The sequence below is a fragment of the Frieseomelitta varia genome, unplaced genomic scaffold (genome assembly GCF_011392965.1).
Source record: "Frieseomelitta varia isolate USP_RPSP 00005682 unplaced genomic scaffold, Fvar_1.2 scaffold_996, whole genome shotgun sequence".
Lineage (NCBI taxonomy): Eukaryota > Metazoa > Arthropoda > Insecta > Hymenoptera > Apidae > Frieseomelitta > Frieseomelitta varia.
Genome location: NW_025110807.1, coordinates 37,495 through 56,751, shown reverse-complemented (window position 1 = coordinate 56,751; position 19,257 = coordinate 37,495). Strand labels below are relative to the sequence as shown.

The 19,257-nt window shown below is 42.7% G+C and overlaps 1 protein-coding gene across 1 annotated transcript in view; it reads left to right on the top strand.

Moving 5' to 3' along the window:
- The first annotated feature begins 1,033 nt into the window (after positions 1-1,033).
- LOC122538418 overlaps positions 1,034-19,257 on the top strand; it is a 35,405-nt gene continuing 17,181 nt past the window's right edge. The window contains exons 1-2 of the mRNA XM_043672465.1: positions 1,034-1,042; positions 1,633-1,948. Of these exons, the coding sequence (XP_043528400.1) occupies positions 1,034-1,042; positions 1,633-1,948 (325 nt within the window). The remainder of the gene's footprint in view (positions 1,043-1,632; positions 1,949-19,257) is intronic.

Genomic DNA, 19,257 nt, shown 5'->3' with positions numbered 1-19,257 from the left:
ACGGCGAGCAGCAGTACTGTTGTTCGAGGTGCGAGCCGCGTGACACGAATGCGAGAGTGCGAGAGAAAGGAGAGGCAGGAACGATGAGGAGAGAGAGAGAGAGGAAGAGCGAAGGCATATCCGGCCGTAGAGTGTGCGCGCGACAAGGATAGAGCGAAGTGGCTATTTCTGTGGAGCATAGGGGGCCGCCCGTATAAAATAAGCAGTGAATGAAGGAGCCTGTTTACTGGCAGACGGTCTACGCGAGATTCAGTCGTCGGCTCTCTTTCTCTCTCTCTCTCTCTCTTTTTCTTTCTCGACCGCGCACACTCGTCGTTCGTCTTCTTTCTCTCTGGTTTTCGCTCTCGCTCGACCGGCAACCGTCCCGTAGCGGAAAGAGAAAGGGAAAAAGAAAGAAAGAAAGAAAGAAAGAAGGAGAGAGGGAAAGAGAGACGGAGAAGAGCGCGCATCGTTGCTTCGAGAGAGAGCTTGTGTGTGTTCCTGGTGCGCGAGAAGAATCCGCAGTGTATTCACCGGTCTTGTCCTTCTGTCTCGCCTCTTCCCCCTCTCGACTCGTCTCGTCATCCCCTCTCCTCACCTCACCACACCTCGTTATACCTCTCCTCTCCTCACCTCGCTTCACCACGTAGCACACCTTGGTACTCCCTTGACTCTCCGCCCTTTGCCTCTCTTTGTCTCGCTTCGGCCTCCTCTACTCGTATTCTTCTCTGCTCTTTTCTCCTTACGTCGTTGTAACCTCGCCTCACCTCGTCTTGCCCCTCCGCTCCTCGCCTCACCGCGCGTCTTGCCCCGCTTTGCCGCGCTTCGCCTCGCCTCGCCTCGCCTCGCCTCGCCCAACCTCCTGTAGACTTGCCTTACCCCCGGTCTCACTTCGTCTTGCCCTGCCACGACTCGACTCGATTCGACTCGACTCGACTCGCCTCGACTCGACTCGACTCGACTCGACTCGACTCGGCTCGACTCGACTCGGTTCTCTCGTCTCCTCTTCCCGTGCTTGTGTTTTTCTCGACAGAACTCTTACGCTGAAGCTACGATGCCCTGCGTTCGCCGCTTTCGTTCCTAATCCCGGAAATCAACCGATATAATCCGTCGCTTTTACGCGAGTTTCTTGTTCCTCTGTTACGTTGTTTTTACCACGCTATGCCATTGCGTTTGTAGTAACCTGTACGCCGGAGCGTGTGTTTACGTGTTGTGACGTGACGTAGTGTGAAAGAAGACAAGTGAAGAGATAGAATTATAGAGAGCAAAAGGGAGAGAGAGCGAGAGAGAGAGAGAGAGAGAGAGAAAGAAAGAGAGAGAGAATGAGAATAGAGAGATAAGAGAAGAGTAACCAACGATATTTCGTTTTCGAAAATTCACGGTGCGCGCATTCACCGTTGCTCCGTCTTTCTTTCTCGTTTCCTGCTTGCCCCCCGCTTTCGTACGCAGACCACGTGTTGTGTTGCTCCGCAAATTTCAAACGGATAAAGAAAAGAGAGCAAGGGGAGACTAGTGAGAGGCAAAACGAGAGAGAGAAAGATCGCGGCTCGCTCCTCCCAGTAAGTTGGTGCTCGTGCCGCGGAAACCGGAGCGAAGGAATAAATCTAAAATGGTGATTTTGCGGTTCGGTGAAGGATACAGGTGAAAAAATAGTGGCGAAGTGTGGATACCTTGGACTACGAGCCGCCCCCGGTGCTGCCACCGCGGCGCCCGCCCTGGCCGTTCAACAACAGCCCGAGCAGCACCGCCTCGAGGTACATCGGGCAGCGCACCACCATCATCGCCACCACCACAACGTCCCCGTTGACACCGACGGCGGCTACGACGACTATCACGTCGACGACGCTAATACCAGCGGTGCCCTCCATCCAAGGCTCAACGACCTCCTCGCCTGCGCGAGTGTCGCCGCAGCCGCCACCCTTGACGCCGCCCCAGTATCCTGCGCCTCCACGGCCCCCTAGTCGAAACGGTGAGTCAATGAACATCCGAGTCAATGTTGAAACTGCAATTTCTTTTCTTCCTTCTTCTTTCGCCCTTTTGTCGTCGTTTCTCGTTACACGACTACGCGAATCCCTGCTAACGACCGTAACCGTAATTTTAATCTCGTAATAAAGTAGTGGTCTCTGAACGGATAGGGATAACTCCGTGGTTAATTCTAGATCTCTCCAACATGGGCAGCGAGCGTATACGATTTTCTCGTTAACCTCTCGCGCTTGACAAAATAACGTGCCATGCACGTCGAGAGTTTTTTTTCTTGTCCCAAATTGCAACATTTTCTCAATTTTAAGTGTATTTCAACGTAAGCCAGCTAAGTTTTATTACTTCTTAATAACTTCTGTCCAGTGATATCGTACCGACGAGTTCGAAAGAATTATCGTATATAATCGGTTCGGTCACTCGTTATGGTCCGCGCAGGTGGTTAATCGGATGGAATCGATCTGCAAGGGAATTTTACACAATGCATGCTACGAATTCTAATAAATAATGCACAAGCGGACTGCGCGAATGTACGATACGTAGATCGTACCGTCACTGTCTATACCTGTGACGATTTAATTCGACGTTCGTTGTTTAGAAAATTTGCCATTCAGTTCGCTGATACTCGGTACGATCGACGACGAGCGAGGTCGCGCGATTTCTTCGACGGTCGAAGCGAGCGAGCGAGCGTGACTCGCCGCGGATTGAGTCACATTACGCTTTCATAGAGGCCAGCCAGAAGCCACGGGGCCCGAGTAGTGAATGAAATTTACTGGTGTAGAAAGTTTGCGAGAAAGTAGCCTGCCACCTTTCCGTCCGTAACGCCCGACACATTTTACGTAGCCGCGTTTCCTCCGCGAGCATTCGGCTTCGTACGTCCTTCCCTCCCCTCTCTCCCCCCCTCCCCCTTTCCGGTGAGAATGCTGACCTCGTAGGCGGGTCGTGTGCGCTTTCGTGGAAAGTATTCGCTCGTTTCGAACCGTTTCTGCGAATGCATTGGGGCGTGTATGGTATTCGTAGATGAAATTCGCCAAGCTGAATTCAAGCACGGCCGATTGTTTCTCGCGTTTCTCTGGTGGGTCGATATACCATTCTCCTCGGATGGACTGGTATGATAATGAAACGTCGAAAGGGAAGATAGACGTATCGAGTGGCTCGTGTTGAATGCCAAAATAAAAATCTGACTCGAAGTAAACACATTGGCCTTTATCTCGCGTTATCTCTACCGGAGTCGACTCGCGGACCTACGTTAACTGGATATTCTTTATCTTCTCCTCTGATTATTATACACCTCAGCGAGCTACGATCTACTTTCTCTCTCTCTCTCTCTCTCTCTCTCTCTTTTTCTCTTTTCTTACGAATTTATTTATTTGGTCGACAAACGGCGTGCACGATTTATCAAAGCCAGTGGCCGATTGAAAACTCGGAGGCTGTAAATTGAATTAGTCTCATTGCCAGTTTCCTCTCTCTTCGTGCGGAATACGATCGGAGTACGAGCGCATGCGCGGCACCGCGCATTCACACGAACGCAGCCGCGTAATTCGCTTCGAATGGCAATAGGAATGAATGCCACTCGGTTTGACGTACCTAATGATCTGGCGCGCATGCGCCCGCGTGTTTGCGTCGACGTGTTTCGCGTAAGTTCCCTCGCGTATAAATACGCCGGTTATCGGGTGTTCGAGAAATTCTCGCGTAATAATGTGCACGTTGCTAAATTATCCCTGGTGACTCGCTTTCGCCCCCCCCCCTTCCAAGAAATTCGCGAAACGCGAGCATTTAATCATTCGGGGCGTATATCGAGCTCGAGATTGCGATTGATCCGTCTGGAAAAAGTTTCGATCGGACGGTAGGCTTCGAACATCTTGGACATAGGATCTGACGCGTTACATTCAATACCTGATTAGATATCTGCGATATATATATATGTATATGTATATGTATATGTATATGTATATGTATATGTATATGGCCAGTGTGATCTCACTTCGAAATCCGTGGTCGCAAGCGAGGCCAGCGAATCTGTCGGAAGTTTCCTCTCGCCGTTCGAAGTGCGTTGATGACGGAAAATCGATGAACAAAATAGTCTGTCATCTGTGTGACTTTATTGTTTGCTGTTTGAGCTCGCGCTAACAATAAGTAGTTTGTATAGAGATAAAGGTGCGCGGCTAGACTTTCAGGCCAACTTGTAGAGGCAGTTTGCGCGAGGACTTGCGAGGCAAGATATCGGCACGCTCACGCGCATCGTGACACAGATACACACGTTTGCGAATATACATGCACACACGTATACTAGCAACACATACACACACGAGGGTAACGTTGGTCTGGCATGAATGAAACCATGATTTCCACGCATGGCGCATAGGTAGCCGACTCTCGTCTGGCGCTACACTCGAGACTCTCATCGATGAGAAAGATTAATACGCTGTATCTACGACAAGAGATATAGAAACTAATTTCGTCTCGTTTTGCTTTCGTTTCGTTTCGTTTTTCATTCAGCCGGTTGCGAATCGATAATGTCTCTCATTCAGCAACACTTTTTGAATGACAACTAGTAAAACGTACAGTGCCCTCACGGCCACGCTTAACTTTCGTTTTAACTAACAAGCGTTCAGCGTGTTCAGCTTGCTGTGGCTTCATGTAAAAATGAATTTTCGTTGGTTTATTAACCGCTCGCCCTGGAATGACGTGCCATTTTAACATCAAATTGCAAGATTTTCTCAGCTTTAACCACTCTTGCGCTGGCAACTGATTGCGGACCATAACGAGTGACCAAACCCGTACACAATGATTCGTCGCTTTCTTTTCGAACTCGTCGCTATGACATGACAAATTCTATTTTATTTCACTTGAATCTACTTGAAACTGTGAAAGTACTACAATTTTGGAACAAATTGCAACATTTTCTCAAGTTTAAGTGCATTTAAATGTAACCCGGACAAGTTTATTACTTCTTAATAATTTCTATCCGGTGACATCGTACCGACGAGTCCGAGAGAAAAAGAAAGCGACGAGTTCGGTCACTCGTTATGGTCCGCGCAACCATTTGCCAACGCAAAGGGTGAATCTTCCTCAAAGTGACGTTGCTCCAAGTTGTTGTGTCCGACATCCTCGCAATTAATCGCGATCTTTCGATCGCGCGTGGAAAATTGAATCTTCTGGCGTTTGGTGACTGTTTTCCAACGTTGAAAACGCAAAGGGACCCATCGTTATTCCACCTGCGTGTGTCACTCCCTCGAAAGGGAGACGAGACGAATCCGATGACGCAAAACGCCACGCCGGAACGTGATTTCCCGATATTCTCGAACCACCGCGCGCCTCGCTTGCTGAATAATTCGTGGTACGTTCGAGATACGCGACGAAGATATTCATCGTATATCTCGAAAATGTTAAAAAAAACATCGAGGCTCAGAGTTTTATCTCCGGGAACTAATTGCAAGTTAAACGAACCATGCGAGTCCATGCTTAACTCAAACGACAATTGAGCTTCTTTTGGAATTTCGACGAAATCGAACGAAACAATTGAAAAGAAAGAAAGAAAGAGATATGTTTAACGAATTCGCGGAGCGTTTTATAGCCGATTTTTATGTGAAAAGAATTTCCAAATGAAGTATTGCATTGAACCTCTTGCGCTGGAATGACGTGCCATTTTTTGTTCCAAATTATAACATTTTTCTCAGTTTTAAGTATGTTTAAATTTAATTAACCCAAAACAAACGTTAAGTTCATTACTTTTTACTAACATCTGTCCAGTGATATCACAACGACCGAGTTCGAAAGAAACGGAATGCGACGGAATTATTGTATTCGGTCGCTCGTTATGGTCCGCGCAATTTCAACGTAGGACCAACTTTCGGTGGTTTGAATCCCAAAAATTTGACATTGGTAATAAAAGACAATTGATCGGATTTTTGAAATTAATTTCGCGGCGAAACCAAGTGAAATTCCTGTTCTTTCTGAATCTCGGTACATCGGTATTTACGTATGTATGTATCACGTTGTCACGTTCGATGGCGATTATATAGAGGAGTTTTCGAACGTACGAACGTCCATCCACGGTCGATCTGCGAAGATGCGCTTTCGAGCCACCGTTTTTCTTATGTAACGTGGCGCAACACCGCGCATAAACGCGGTGTGGTAACACGTTTGCAAATGCACTCGATGATCTTCGCGCAAAGGCACCATGTCCTTGAGCGACGTGTGCCCGGAATAATGAATCGATGGAATATGAACAAAGTCATAAAAGGAGTGGCCGGCGTTGCACGTTCTCGCGCTCGCTCGCACGTGCAGCGTCATTTTAACGCTGTCAACCCGGCCATTTAAATTATGCGCCGGTCGTATATCCCTCGTCTTTCGAAATCGGACGATCACGTTCGTTCGTCATCAACGTGATGCGTCGAACGGAGAATCGCGATCGCGGTGAGAAAATTAATTCGACATTGAAATATATACGTACGGAGACGACTTCCGGTTTTACGTAAGAGCAAGATGGGAGGGTGCGGCGGAGACACGTTAAAAAAGGAGATTCGAGTTATGCATATAGGAGGCTGTGTAGGAGAGAAAAAGAGAGAGAGAGAAAAAAAAAAGGAAAAAAAGGAAAAATGCATCAGACAAGTTTCGCGCGAGACACGGGGGACGAACGTTGCGAAAGTTTCCATTCCAAAGCCACCGGTTCCGCGTAACGTCGACGATGTTTGCTGCATTCCACGCGTTTCGACGCCGTTCCGTGACAAATCGGCGCGTGAACTTCCAAGCAAATCGCGCCTGTTAAAGCTTGCCGCCGATTGCGCCTCCACGCAACACGACACGCGTTGCGATACATATTTGCACGCATGTAGCGTCCTCGCAAGCGAAATCAAAATCGATTCTACAAACAGAGCGTTTGTTTCCATCGATGGGGCTTTGTTCGAGCGGATGCGTTTCGCATTGGTATCACGTGTGATATTCATAACACGCCGAACGATCCGAGAATACGTTCTTCAGTGCGCAGCAGTCGGCGAGCCTCGTCGGCCTATTTTGCTGTTACAATGCTCTACACTTTTTTTTTTTTTTTTTTTTTTTTTTTTTTTTACACTCTAGATTGTAGGCTCGTGCGTCTTTAACAAAGGCTTGCGGTTCAAACGTATCGTTCAAAAGGCTGACTCGAGTCTTTTCTCGAAGAAATGCTCGTCTAGACGTATACGTACGCGTATATTCCGTAAAGATCGGGCTGACACAGGTCAGACGGAGAAAGGATTTGCCGGTGAGATTTCTCCAACGAGATTCTTGGAAAACGATAAATCTTTCAATAAAAGATCGCGAACGTTTCTAATAACACGCGTGGCAAGGTGAAACCGCTACGGATGCGATCTCGTCATCCGCGAATAGCATTTCTTTCGAATCTTCGGGGCGCTGTATGCTTGGGTCATGTCCTTTACTGAAAGTAAAAGATTCTCTCCTCTCCCCTGTGTCCGTTCGTAAGACAAGAACACCGCCGCTATCTTCGTGTTTGCCAACCCCGTTATCTTTCCGTTCCTCAGTCTTTGATCTCCTCTCCCGCTCTCTCGTGTCTCTCTTTCATTTCCTCTTCTCTCTTATCCGTCACTCTTTTCTCTTGCTCTTCTTTTGTTCTCTCTCTTTCTCTCTCTCTCTCTCTCTCTCTCTCTCTCTCTACCCTCCCTGTCTCTCATCGTTTCATCAACCCGCTCCTGCTCGCCTGCTCTTGCACAAGCACTGAACGCAATCTACGATCATCGTTATGTGCTGTCGCGTCATATCCGGTCTGGCTGATCGCTCGCCTTCTCCCCGTTCGCTGTTCTTATTGCTTCTCTTTTCGGTCTTCTCGTTGGGTCGCTGGTTCTCCTAGAGGCCTATCTTGCACGGTCCGTTCCTTCCAATATTCGAGTCTCTCTCTTCGTTGAACGTTGAAACTCTTGGCAATTCGAATACGTATTGCACGTATAGTTAATTAGAGTGAAAGCAACGTAGGGAAACGTATCTCCAATATCTCCAATTGACCAACCAAAAGAATATAACATTTGCTTGTACATCTAGTCACCGCAGACGACTAGTTCTAGTGTCAATAGGTTCAGTTGACTCTGAATACTCCGAATGAATTTTTGAAGCATCTCTAGAGGGCAAGGGAATTTTGGAATTAAATGTTTACGAAATTGCAATTTGATTTGTTGTACGTTCACTTGGATCGAGGCTTGCTGCTATTAATCGATGCCACACGAAGGTGGAGTCCCTCCCACGTTCTCCTTTTACAATCTTCTCTAAAAGTTGAGAAACACACTGACAGGAAAAAATGGGACTGACATAATGTTCTCGATCTGATTTTAGAACAGAGTAATCCTAAATTAAGGGGGTGAGTATTCTGGTAATCCGGCTTGAAAAGAATCGACTTTCTCGGGATTGTTTTCTAAGGAAACCATGATACATTTTGATATGCAGTTTTCGCACAAAGGTTTATTCGTACTTGAAGAGTATTCACGATTTTTTTTTTTAACGAAATTAATGAAAGTTGTGGAAATGACATAGCCTTAGGTAAAGCATGTTTTTAAAAACAGATTCGAATAGCTGACGTGATTCCGGTTCGCCTGGTTATTTGAAACTAAAAAACCAAAATGCATCTTAATTAGTATAAATATGTCTATCGTATGGACCAGGGAAATAGTGAAATTTCGAAAATTAAAAAAATGGCAGCGTTTTGACGTTAGAATATCGATTTTCCTTGTGCTTTCCGTCTTTTGGGTGGTAAAAAAAAAAAAAAAAAGAAAAAAACATCAGATTTCCGAAATCATGCGATAAAGGTACATCCGGTGAAGATCTCCTCCAAATTTCAAGTCAATCGGTCAACTAAAACGTGAGACATCCCGTCAGCCAGTTTAAAAAATATAGATTTGAGAAAAATACATTTGAAGTTCTTGTTACCCGTTGTACAAAAATATTCATACTTACGACCAATCGAGCAGTACAAAAAATAAAATATTATAAAATAATATATAATATTAATAATAATATAATAATATTATTATTTATTATTAAATAAAATATTTTTTGAGAAAGACACATTTGAAATTTTTGTCACCCGTTGTACAAAAATATTCTTACGATCAATCAAGCAGTGCAAAAAATAAAATATTATAAAATAATAATAATATTATAAAATAAAATATTTTTTGAAAAAGACACATTTGAAGTCACTCGTTGTACAAAAATATTCATACTTACGTTGCGAGCAGTACACCGCTTCCTTCAAACGTCTATAACTTTGCTAATTTCACGAATTCAGACATTCTTGAAAGCATATGCTTCGAGAAAATGTAAAAAAAAAAAAAAAAAAGAAAAATTTACTTCTTCAAGCCAGATTACTAGAATACCCCTTAAGGACACCAAATATTCAGCAGCTGATTATCTTTGTACGATTGAAAGTGGAATAAAATTTTTTAGGAAAAAAAAAAAAAAAAGAAAAAAGAAAATGTAGTTTAGTCCACTTTTGCTCCCAATCTCTGAAATAACATTTGATCGTGCGACAATCCACGAATGAAAGGAACCAGTCAACGTTCCCACCGTATTCATTATTGGCAAGATTGAACGTCCCCTGTTTTCCTCGTATATCGAAAATTATAGAGGCCGGCGTGGTTGCAAAGGGGGAGGACCGAGTTGCAGTTTATTGCCACGAAGGTATCGTGTGTCGCGATCAGCTCGCGGAGATTGACCGGAAGTCGCAGGAATGAAGATACGAGGCAGGCTGCCGGCTTTAATTGGCGACTAAGAGTATTCGATTCGGTTCAGGGTTCAACGAATTGGCCTCTTCTCGGCGAATTAATTTATTGCCACTGTCGCGAGGGGGCCAACGTGTTATGATATACACGAATGCGCGGGAACTTTTATTGCGACCGCGAAGATTATGCGCGCCGTAAACGAGCCGTAAACGATCGGTTACATAATACCGCGATAAAATAACGTTTTACGGCTCGTCAATTTCCTATCTGCGATACCGATTTTCTACACCGTACGGATATTATTCGCCCCGCGTGTATTCGTACATAAATACGCGCGCGAATGTGCGTGAGGCTCGTGTTGGGTTAGGGACGTGCATCGCGATCCTTCCCCCCCCCCTCCCACCCCACACGGGTGGACGTGGTTAAAATTCATTAAGCAAAAACCATCGAGCAAATATAAAGTTCGCCATATAACGATAATATATTGGTAGCTCACGTTACGTTAACGACGTCATTATCCTTTAACGATATATCAGACTGCGAGTGTTTATGAAGTATCGCCGTTTCGAAAAGGAATTTCTAGTTTACGTTTCCTAGTGGAAATTGTAGAATCGGCAAGAATGGAATGAATACGCGTATAGAATACAAAGCACAGTTGTATGAGAGTTTAATGAGAAACAGATTTCTATTCGCGTCCTGTTTCTGTCCGAGGAAATATTATACCGTGCGTGGATACTGAATCGATCGGGATTCGGTAGGATCGGTCCGGTGGATTTTTGTTGGAAATTTCAAGATACACAGGATGCACGTAATATGTATGAAAATGTATAAAATATTCGAAATTACGCGCGCTCATGCATATATTCATACACGTTCGCTGAATTTCTTTGCGCACATTCAAATTTCTAAATAAATGCACGAACATCCGCAATCTACCGGCAACCAAACTCGATCGAGTCAATGCAAATTTTCCAGATCGAGTTTTGTACAGGCCACGTACACGTTTTCATTATCGTTTAATTGGATTCGATGATAAATCTCGCGTTCGTGCATGCTCTCTGGCTCGAAAACGTTCGGAAAGAAGCCGGGATTTCGAAAGAGTCTTCCCGGGGTCTGCAACTTCACGGGTCGCGTCCGGCCTGATCCATATAGAGGTTGGCGTCCCTCTATCGCCAGCAACGACGTGCCCTTATCTCGAAGACACTTTTACGAATTAGCACGATAAAAGGCAGGCCATTATAACAGTCGTCGTACAAGCTGGGATCGAGACGCGACCTCTGTCGTGTTAGGATCGAGAGGCAAGCAGCGCTTTCAGTGTTTTTCACTTTAACCGCTTGCGCTGGCAACTGATTGCGGACCATAACGAGCGACCGAACCGTGTACAATAATTTAAATAATCGCTCTTTTTTTCTTTTGAACTCGTCGGTATATCGCTGGATAGAAATTATTGAGAAGTAGTGAAACTTGTTATTTGTTTAAGAATTAAAAAAATATTGCAATTTCGGGAGAAAAATTCTTGACGTGCGTGGCACGTCATTCTAGCGCAAGTGGTTAAACTGCAACTGATTGCGGACCATAACGAGCAACCGAACCGTGTACAATAATTCGTCGCTCTCTTTTTCTTTTGTAGTCGTCGGTATATCGCTGGATAGAAATTATTGAGAAGTAGTGAAACTTATTATTTGTTATGCCTGAGTTATGCTTGATATATAATACTTAAAATACTTAAAATTAATAATACTTAAAAATTAAGAAAATATTGCAATTTTGGGGGAAAAAAATTCTTAACGTGCGTGGCACGTCATTCCAACGCAAGTGGTTAACGGCAACTGATTGCGGACCATAACGAGTGACCGAACCGTATAATAAAATAATTCGTCGCTTTCTTTTTGAACTCGTCGGTATATCACTGGATAGAAATTATTGAAAAGTAATAAATCTATTATTTGTTTTGCCTGAGCTATGCGTAAATATACTTAAGACTAAGAAAATATTGCAATTTTGAGGTTAACCAGTCGTTCTTCTCCTCTACTCCCCTACTCGCGAATTTACACGTAAATTAACCTTTAACACATTGCGCTTTATTTTACAGTTTTTCCCTACTGTAACTTCGTCGAATTTGCATACAAGGATGTTGACGTATTATTACCATAACTTTACGTTAGTATTATTACCTAACTCTATCTTTTCGGTTTATGAGCATTCTTCAGGATACGAGTAATAAAATGAAATCGGCATTTTCAATCAGCGTCTTTTATTACTATTTTGTTCGCATTTATCTCGACACTATATATATATATATATATATATATATCCGTAAAATGCGTTAAAGGTTAATACGTTAGGGTAATACGAGTGATCGTAAAATCTTTCTGTATGAAAGATTACCGGGCAGTACAATACCGGGTTTCTTTGAAGCTCCACGTTCCTTCGTGCAAAGATCTGCGAATTATTGTCTTTCGTCAGACTTCGTTTAAATTAACCAGGTGCTTGAAATCAAGCTACTCGATGTCAAGTGATCTGGCTAATAAGGAGAAGGATAGAAACATGGAAATATATAAGTACTACTAGATTCTTCTATTATGCACTTGACGAGAGATTGGGAAAGAAGGTAAACATGTCGATAGAAGGATCCGCGAAACTGTGCTCGAGAAACATGTTACGTTACGTATTAATTCAATCAAATTTGAATTCTACGTGAAGAGGTTGTGTCATCGAATAATAGGTTTCACACTGATAAGATCCGCCACCCTCGAAATCGAGGAGAAAACCAAAGTTCTATCGTTTATAGGAAACTCGAAGAACAAGAACAATTGAAACAAAAATCCGGCGAGTTCGAAACTCTGTCTTGAACAAAATTTTTCGCAACAACAAGTGTTCAGCCCCCTCCCTCCCGAGCCGGCTATAAAATTCCAACACGCGCGGATTTTAAGGCAGCGCCGCGTTTCTAAAACCGGACTATCGCAAAACATTTAGGGCGATCTATTCCACTTATACGAGCTATTATTAGTCCCGTGAAAATTTCATCCTCCCGAAATAAATGCCATCCTTTCTCTCTCCGTCCGTCTCTCTTTCACAACCGTGTCGCCGCGGTTAGGTCTCGCTCCTACGCCCGACGGACTGTTCTTTGACTTTTCTCTGGCCGTCCTTGAAAGGAAGGGAACGTTGACCCTCGCGAGAACGTCCATCTGTGTCCGTCCACCAGTCGGTGGTTCGGTTCGTACGTACGTTCGTCCGAACGTGGTTTCATTCAGAATGCGATGCCAGCAAGATCGACGTTGATATATACTGGATGAGGAATGATGTTGCAGAACAGGGAACAACACCAACACTGTTGAACCCCCCCGGCCCTCTCTCTTCCTTGTCTTTCTTTTTCTCTCTCTTTTTTTTTCCTTTCTTTTCCTTCTTCTTCGTCTCTTCCTCCGATTCTCTCGCAGTGCACCGTTCCCTAGGTAGCCTCGTCCGACTACGCGTGACACGAATAATTCCTACACCGTGCGAAGAAAACACACACGGTTCGATATTAATCGGCTATCGATAAGCCAGACACGGTGCTAGCTGTCATCTCGGATACACGAGAGCCCGTGTAATCGAAACGATCGTGAACGTTGTTCGGCCCTCGTGGTATACCTAACACGAGGCCGTCGTGTTTTCGTCGTTTTCTTTTTTCGATTGCCGGTGCGGCTCGGAATGGCAGGTCCGTTGCTTCCTGCGTCGTAGGAAGACGAGTGGAATTTTGGCCACGGTGATTTTGCTATTTGGACGCTTAGACCGCGAGCATTTGATTTAATTTGTACGAGAGTTGGAATTTATAGCCTGCAGCTTGTGAATACGCATACGCTTGTGTCATTGTTGCAACACCTGGTAACTGTTTACGCAAATTTAAACCCCCCTTGCGCTGGCGTGACTGGTTGCGCGGACCATAACGAGCGACCGGACCGCATGTATACAATAATTCGTCGCTTTCCTTTTCCTTTCGAACTCGTCGGTACGATATCACCAAATAGAAATTATTGAGATGTAATAAACTCATTTGTTTCCTCTGGCTTACGTTTAAATACACTTAAAATTGAGAAAATGTTGCAGCTTGTTCCGAAACTGTAATATTTCCTCAGTTTATAAGTACGCTTAAGTAAAACAAAATAGGTTTGTCGTGTCGTACCGATGAGTTCAAGAAAGAAAGCGACGAATTATCGTGTACGTTGTTTGGTCGCTCGTTACGGTCCGCAATCGGTTGCCAGCGCAACTGGTTGAAAACTGAGAAAATGTTGCAATTTGGGACAAAAGATTCTCGACGCTCGTGGCACGTCATTCCACCGCAAGTGATTAAAAGCCAAATACAAAAGTATGTTCAAATTTTATGATACTTGACGTTAAAATATTAATTTGTCCAAAAAAAGAAAAAAGAAAAAACATACTAGCAGTTTACTTATAAAGCAAGAATCGCTTGTAAGAAACGTCATTTATAAAAATGTGAATTTGCACAGTGTCCGAGGCTCGCAGCTTCGATCCTTCGGCAGTCGAAAGATTTCGAGGACTGTAACGACGTTACTTACGGGCTTTGCGTAACAAAACGCTTCGATATTTGACAGAAACGATAACAAGATCGGCGAGATGCAGTCGAGCCGCACTGGCTCCCTTAACGAGAGGAATTCCTGCCTGGTTGGATAAATATCGAGAGACGCATGTAGGCCGCGGCAATATGTTTACATACGTAAAACAGAGGTTTCCGGCGGAGTCCGGAGTCCGCGCGTATACACAATGCTCACGTCGAAAATAGTTTTTCAACAGACACGAGGGTCGGCGTTTCACGACATGTGGTGGAGTGCAGAGTCGCCATTGCACGAGCTTGTATCCATACGTATACGTGCGAATACATAAATTCACACGCGCGCGTAACCGGATTTTTCTTTAAATTCGTTGAGTAATCGGCGGTGTACCGATCGTTTTCACTGGAAAATATAAACGCCGCCTTTCTCGTATTTTTCCTCGGACGCAGAAAACATTTTTCTCTCGTGACACCTCTCGTTGGCACCTCCTACAGAAACGTAGAGAACTTCTTTTGTGCTTAGCTGTGTTTCTCAGTGGCTTAACAGTTCTCTTAGCTTTAGCTAATTGTGCTAGCTGATCAAGTGCCTACCTGTGTTTCTCACTGACTTAACAGTTCTCTTAGTTGTTGTAAGCTCTAGTTACAAGTATGTAAAAAGTTTGTACAAAAGTCTGCGAAATTGTTTCTGTACTGTTAGTATGCGCATGCTGCTAATAACCCTGCAGAGGGTTCTATAGCGTAAATAAAAAAAAAAAATTGACGAGTTGTCGATTGAAAACAGGCAAGCACCAATGCTAACATTTCGAGAATACACTTTGCTCGTACCGAATCGAAAGGCGAGGCGAGAAATCAAAGGGAACATTGGTAGGCAGCCGGCGAACGAGCGAGGCGGTATAAAATGGTGGTTGACGACACGACTCCGCAAACAGAAAACGCACAATCAGAATTCCCGGGCTGGCGAGTGATTTCACGTAACGCGAATGTGGTAATACCGGCTATAAATTTCCATTCCGCGAGCCGTGCAATTACTGCTGGAATCGCTAACGAACTTTTCCCGGAGTGTGGCTAGAGGTGTAGATCAGAGATGGGATCGAGCACCTCACAAGTAGGCTCGAACCTTTTATTTAGGGGGATTAACCATGCCTCGACACACGTGCGTCAGCGATTTTTCACTGGACATGTTCCTGTTTTTTTTTCTGTCCGCAACTTTGAAATTGATTCTAATAGGCGTGGGCCCATCGTATCGGTGCTTATCATCGTTATACTAACAATTAACACTAGAACTACCAAAGCGGTCAAAATGACCAATTTATATATTTACATATATTTATATAATATTCAATTATTATATAAATTACAATTATTTATTATTTATATTTAATTTATATTTATTATATAATATTCAATTATATTAATTATATTATATTATATTATATTAATATTCATATATTTATATAATATTCAATTATTAATATTATATAAATTACAATTATTTATTATATAATGATATTTATTTATACATTATATATACATTAATATTTATACAATTTATATTTTATATTTTATACTTTTATTATACAATGATATTTATTTATACATTATATATACATTAATATTTATACAATTTATATTTTTTGTTTAGAAATTTTATAGACACAAAATAACGTATTTCTAAAAATTTGAACGATTCATCGAAAAGCGTCTGAATAAAAGTGTAATTCATTTCTTGCGTAATTTATTATAATGTATAATCGTATAATTTATCGTGTTATAAAGCTTCTCCCCCTTTTTACTTTAATGTTTCTTACGCTTCAATCGTCGTTACTATTAAGAAAAAAAAAAAAAACAATTGGGTCCTTTAGCAAGCGAGAAAGTTTCGAATCTTACAATCGATGCGTTTTCCGACGAACACATTTAACGAGTAGCGATTACTCGTTAAAAGAGTTTCGCTTTCGAAACGAAACTTGGATATCGGACTCGACTCGAATTTATAAGCTCGTATTGGACTTGATCCCATCCCTAGTATAAATGCGCGCGTAACGTGGCGAGAGCCAGGGAATCAAGGCACCACGACAACGACGACGAAGACGAAGACGAAGACGACGACGAGTGGGTGGTTGGTTGGCCAAAGATCCCGGCCATATGGTGTCCACATTCCATTTCTCGTGAGCCGGCGATAGCTGCGTGTTTCCTCTCTCTCGGCTCTGCCAACAGCCAGTTAACCTCCTGCCTCGCGGACGTCTCTAATTCTACGTCTTTGATAGAAAAAGCATCTCCGCTTTTCGCATTAATCTACTTCTTTTTTGCTCTACCCGTCGAGTGTAGACTTTGAAAACAATTCCACTGTTACGGTCGACGAAAGTATCTTCATCATTTGTGAAGAGAAATGCTTTCTGATATTTCTGGTACGTATCAGGTTGTTTCGAAGCAGTGTTGTAAGGAGTGTGTAAGAGAATTAGAAGACTTAACTCAGGACGTCGTGAATTGTTTGGTTAACAATTTATTTAGCAAGGTTTCGAATCAATATGCAGAAATAGATAGAGACAAGATACGTAACTTGTTCGTTATATTAGTAAGCCGTAACATTCCACGGAATTGTCTTCAATGTTTATTATATGATTTATTATCAATATTATCGATATTATTAAATTTTCAGACTAGATTCAAGTTTCAAGTTTGTTAAAAAAAGTAACGAAAACTTTCTAAATTGGTAAATGAAATTTCAAATTTCTCTTCCTCTCGATCGACTTCTAATTGAATTATTGTGACTTCATTCAACGCTAACGTAAAAAGAAATCGCATCGATAAAAATTTACGACGCGTACTTGAAAACCAGATAACGAATTGTTATCTTTTGACAATCGTAATCAATTTGTATCAATCGACGAGTTTCATTCAGATATCTGCACTGTAAATAATGACATGTTGTTCGTCGTAATCGATGAAACACCATTTGATCGGAAACCATTCAGTTTTAATCGTAATTTTATTCCGCCAGCTGTATAACACCAATTTGCATAAAACTAATTTTACCTTATTGACGGCCAGTATATGTTAAATTCGCCTTACGTGTCGTAAATTATTGCTAATAATTTCGATTGGGCAACGGAAAAATTTCACTTTATTACTAACACTCTCTGGCGAGAATAAAATTTCTACGATATTGCCACACGAAGGCTTAATAAATTATTATTGTATTATAAATTGTAATTACACCGTGCCGCGTTATAAATTGTCAATAGTCTTTGGCAACATTCCAGCGTATTCTAATTAACGATCAAGGAATCGTCCTGGAATCGAAGGAAATACGCGAAGTCTACGCAAATGAGGATGAAAAGAACGATAATAATTTAACACTCGGTAGCGAGGAGCGCTTGTGCCCGGAGCAGGTGATTGATTATCTTCCTCTAGCTATCGGTGGTATTCGGTGAGGTTAATCACCGTCTGCAAATCATACGAGCTGGTGCCTTTTCTTCCTCCTCTTCGTCGTTTTTGTTTTTTTTTTTTCTTTTTTTTTTTTGTTTTAAACGCGATACTTCCCGCGAATGATTTTATTGCGCTTTAAATTTGAAACCGATGCCGGATAAATGTAACACAGACCTGGGGGGCTGGTGCGTTTGCAGGTATATAGCTACGCCTCGGAACAGGTAACGCAAGGTGGCAGAAAAGCAAAGGACGGGGGAAGAAGGGATCGTAGCGATCCATTGTCTTCCCTTCTCTTCCCTTCTCTTCCCTTGCCCCTTCTCGTCCCCTTCTTCTTCTTCTTCTTCTTCTGCTGCTGCTGCTGCTTCTACTTCTCCTTCCCTTTCGCCCATCCTTCCATTCCTTGGCTTTGTAAGAAAATGACTCGTCCCTTCGCCGGTTCCCCGAAATTTCTTTCTGCAACGTGGTGTCACCGTAAACGGACGCCGGTCGTATACCTTCCCCGAAGACGAAGAAGAAGGGACTTCCCTGTACAAAAACCTATTACGAATCGCTTACAGGGAACCGGCGTTAGCAAAGGTCGATTGTTTCATTCATTAGGGTCGGTATCCTTCCTCCATTCTGTCGAGTATAGTCTCGCTTTGGAATTTTTGTCTGGGATTTTGGACGTTTCCTGTATTGTTACGGTCACAGTGGTTCTCGTTTTGAAATTGGTTTCACCTCGCCAACGATCGACAGACGATCGACCGGATCGAGAGAAATTGCACTTGCAAAGTGTCGTTGATTTTAAATAACTCACTCGCGCAGTTATTATTTGTTAACGCGAGGATTTTGCCTCGCGAAGATCAAAAGTCGATAGAGAGAGCCGATGGAATTGGTTGCGCGGACCGTAACGAGTGACCGAGAACCGTGTATAGAATAATTCGTCGCTTTTTCTTTTCCTTTCAAACTCGTCGGTATGGAAATTATTAAGAAGCGATAAACTCATCGTTCGTTTTGCCTGGGTTACATTTGAATATACTTGAAGTTGAGAAAGTGTTGCAGTTTGTTCCAAAATTGTAATATTTTCACAGTTTAAGTAAAACAGAATAGGTGTGCGATGTCACGCCGACGAGTTCAAGAAGAAAGCGACGAATTATTGTATATACGTATACGTTGTTTGGTCACTCGTTATGGTCCGCAATCAATAAACCTGAGAAACCTGAGAAAATGTTGCAGTTTGAGAGAAAAAAAACTCTCGACGTGCGCGTCATTTCAGCGCAAATGGTTAAGAGATTTCTTACGAGTTGCAAGTTGCAAGAAAAATTGTCGTTTTGATAAATGAACTCGACCATTTACTTTCAGATTGTTGAGAATTGTAGGGACGAAACGTGAGGTTAATCGGGATTTATTACATTGTTTTGTGTTTGGCATTGTGCAAGAACAACAATCATAACGCGATAACAAAGAAAAAAAATATATATATAAAATTATAAGAAAAGAAAAAATTAAAATTAAAGGAAAAAAAATATATATATAAAATTACTGATCGAATAATTAACAATTAAAAAATTTACATCACATTGGAGTGAAAAATACTTGCACAATGAAGTATATATACATATTAAATTGGCAAGTGAGCAA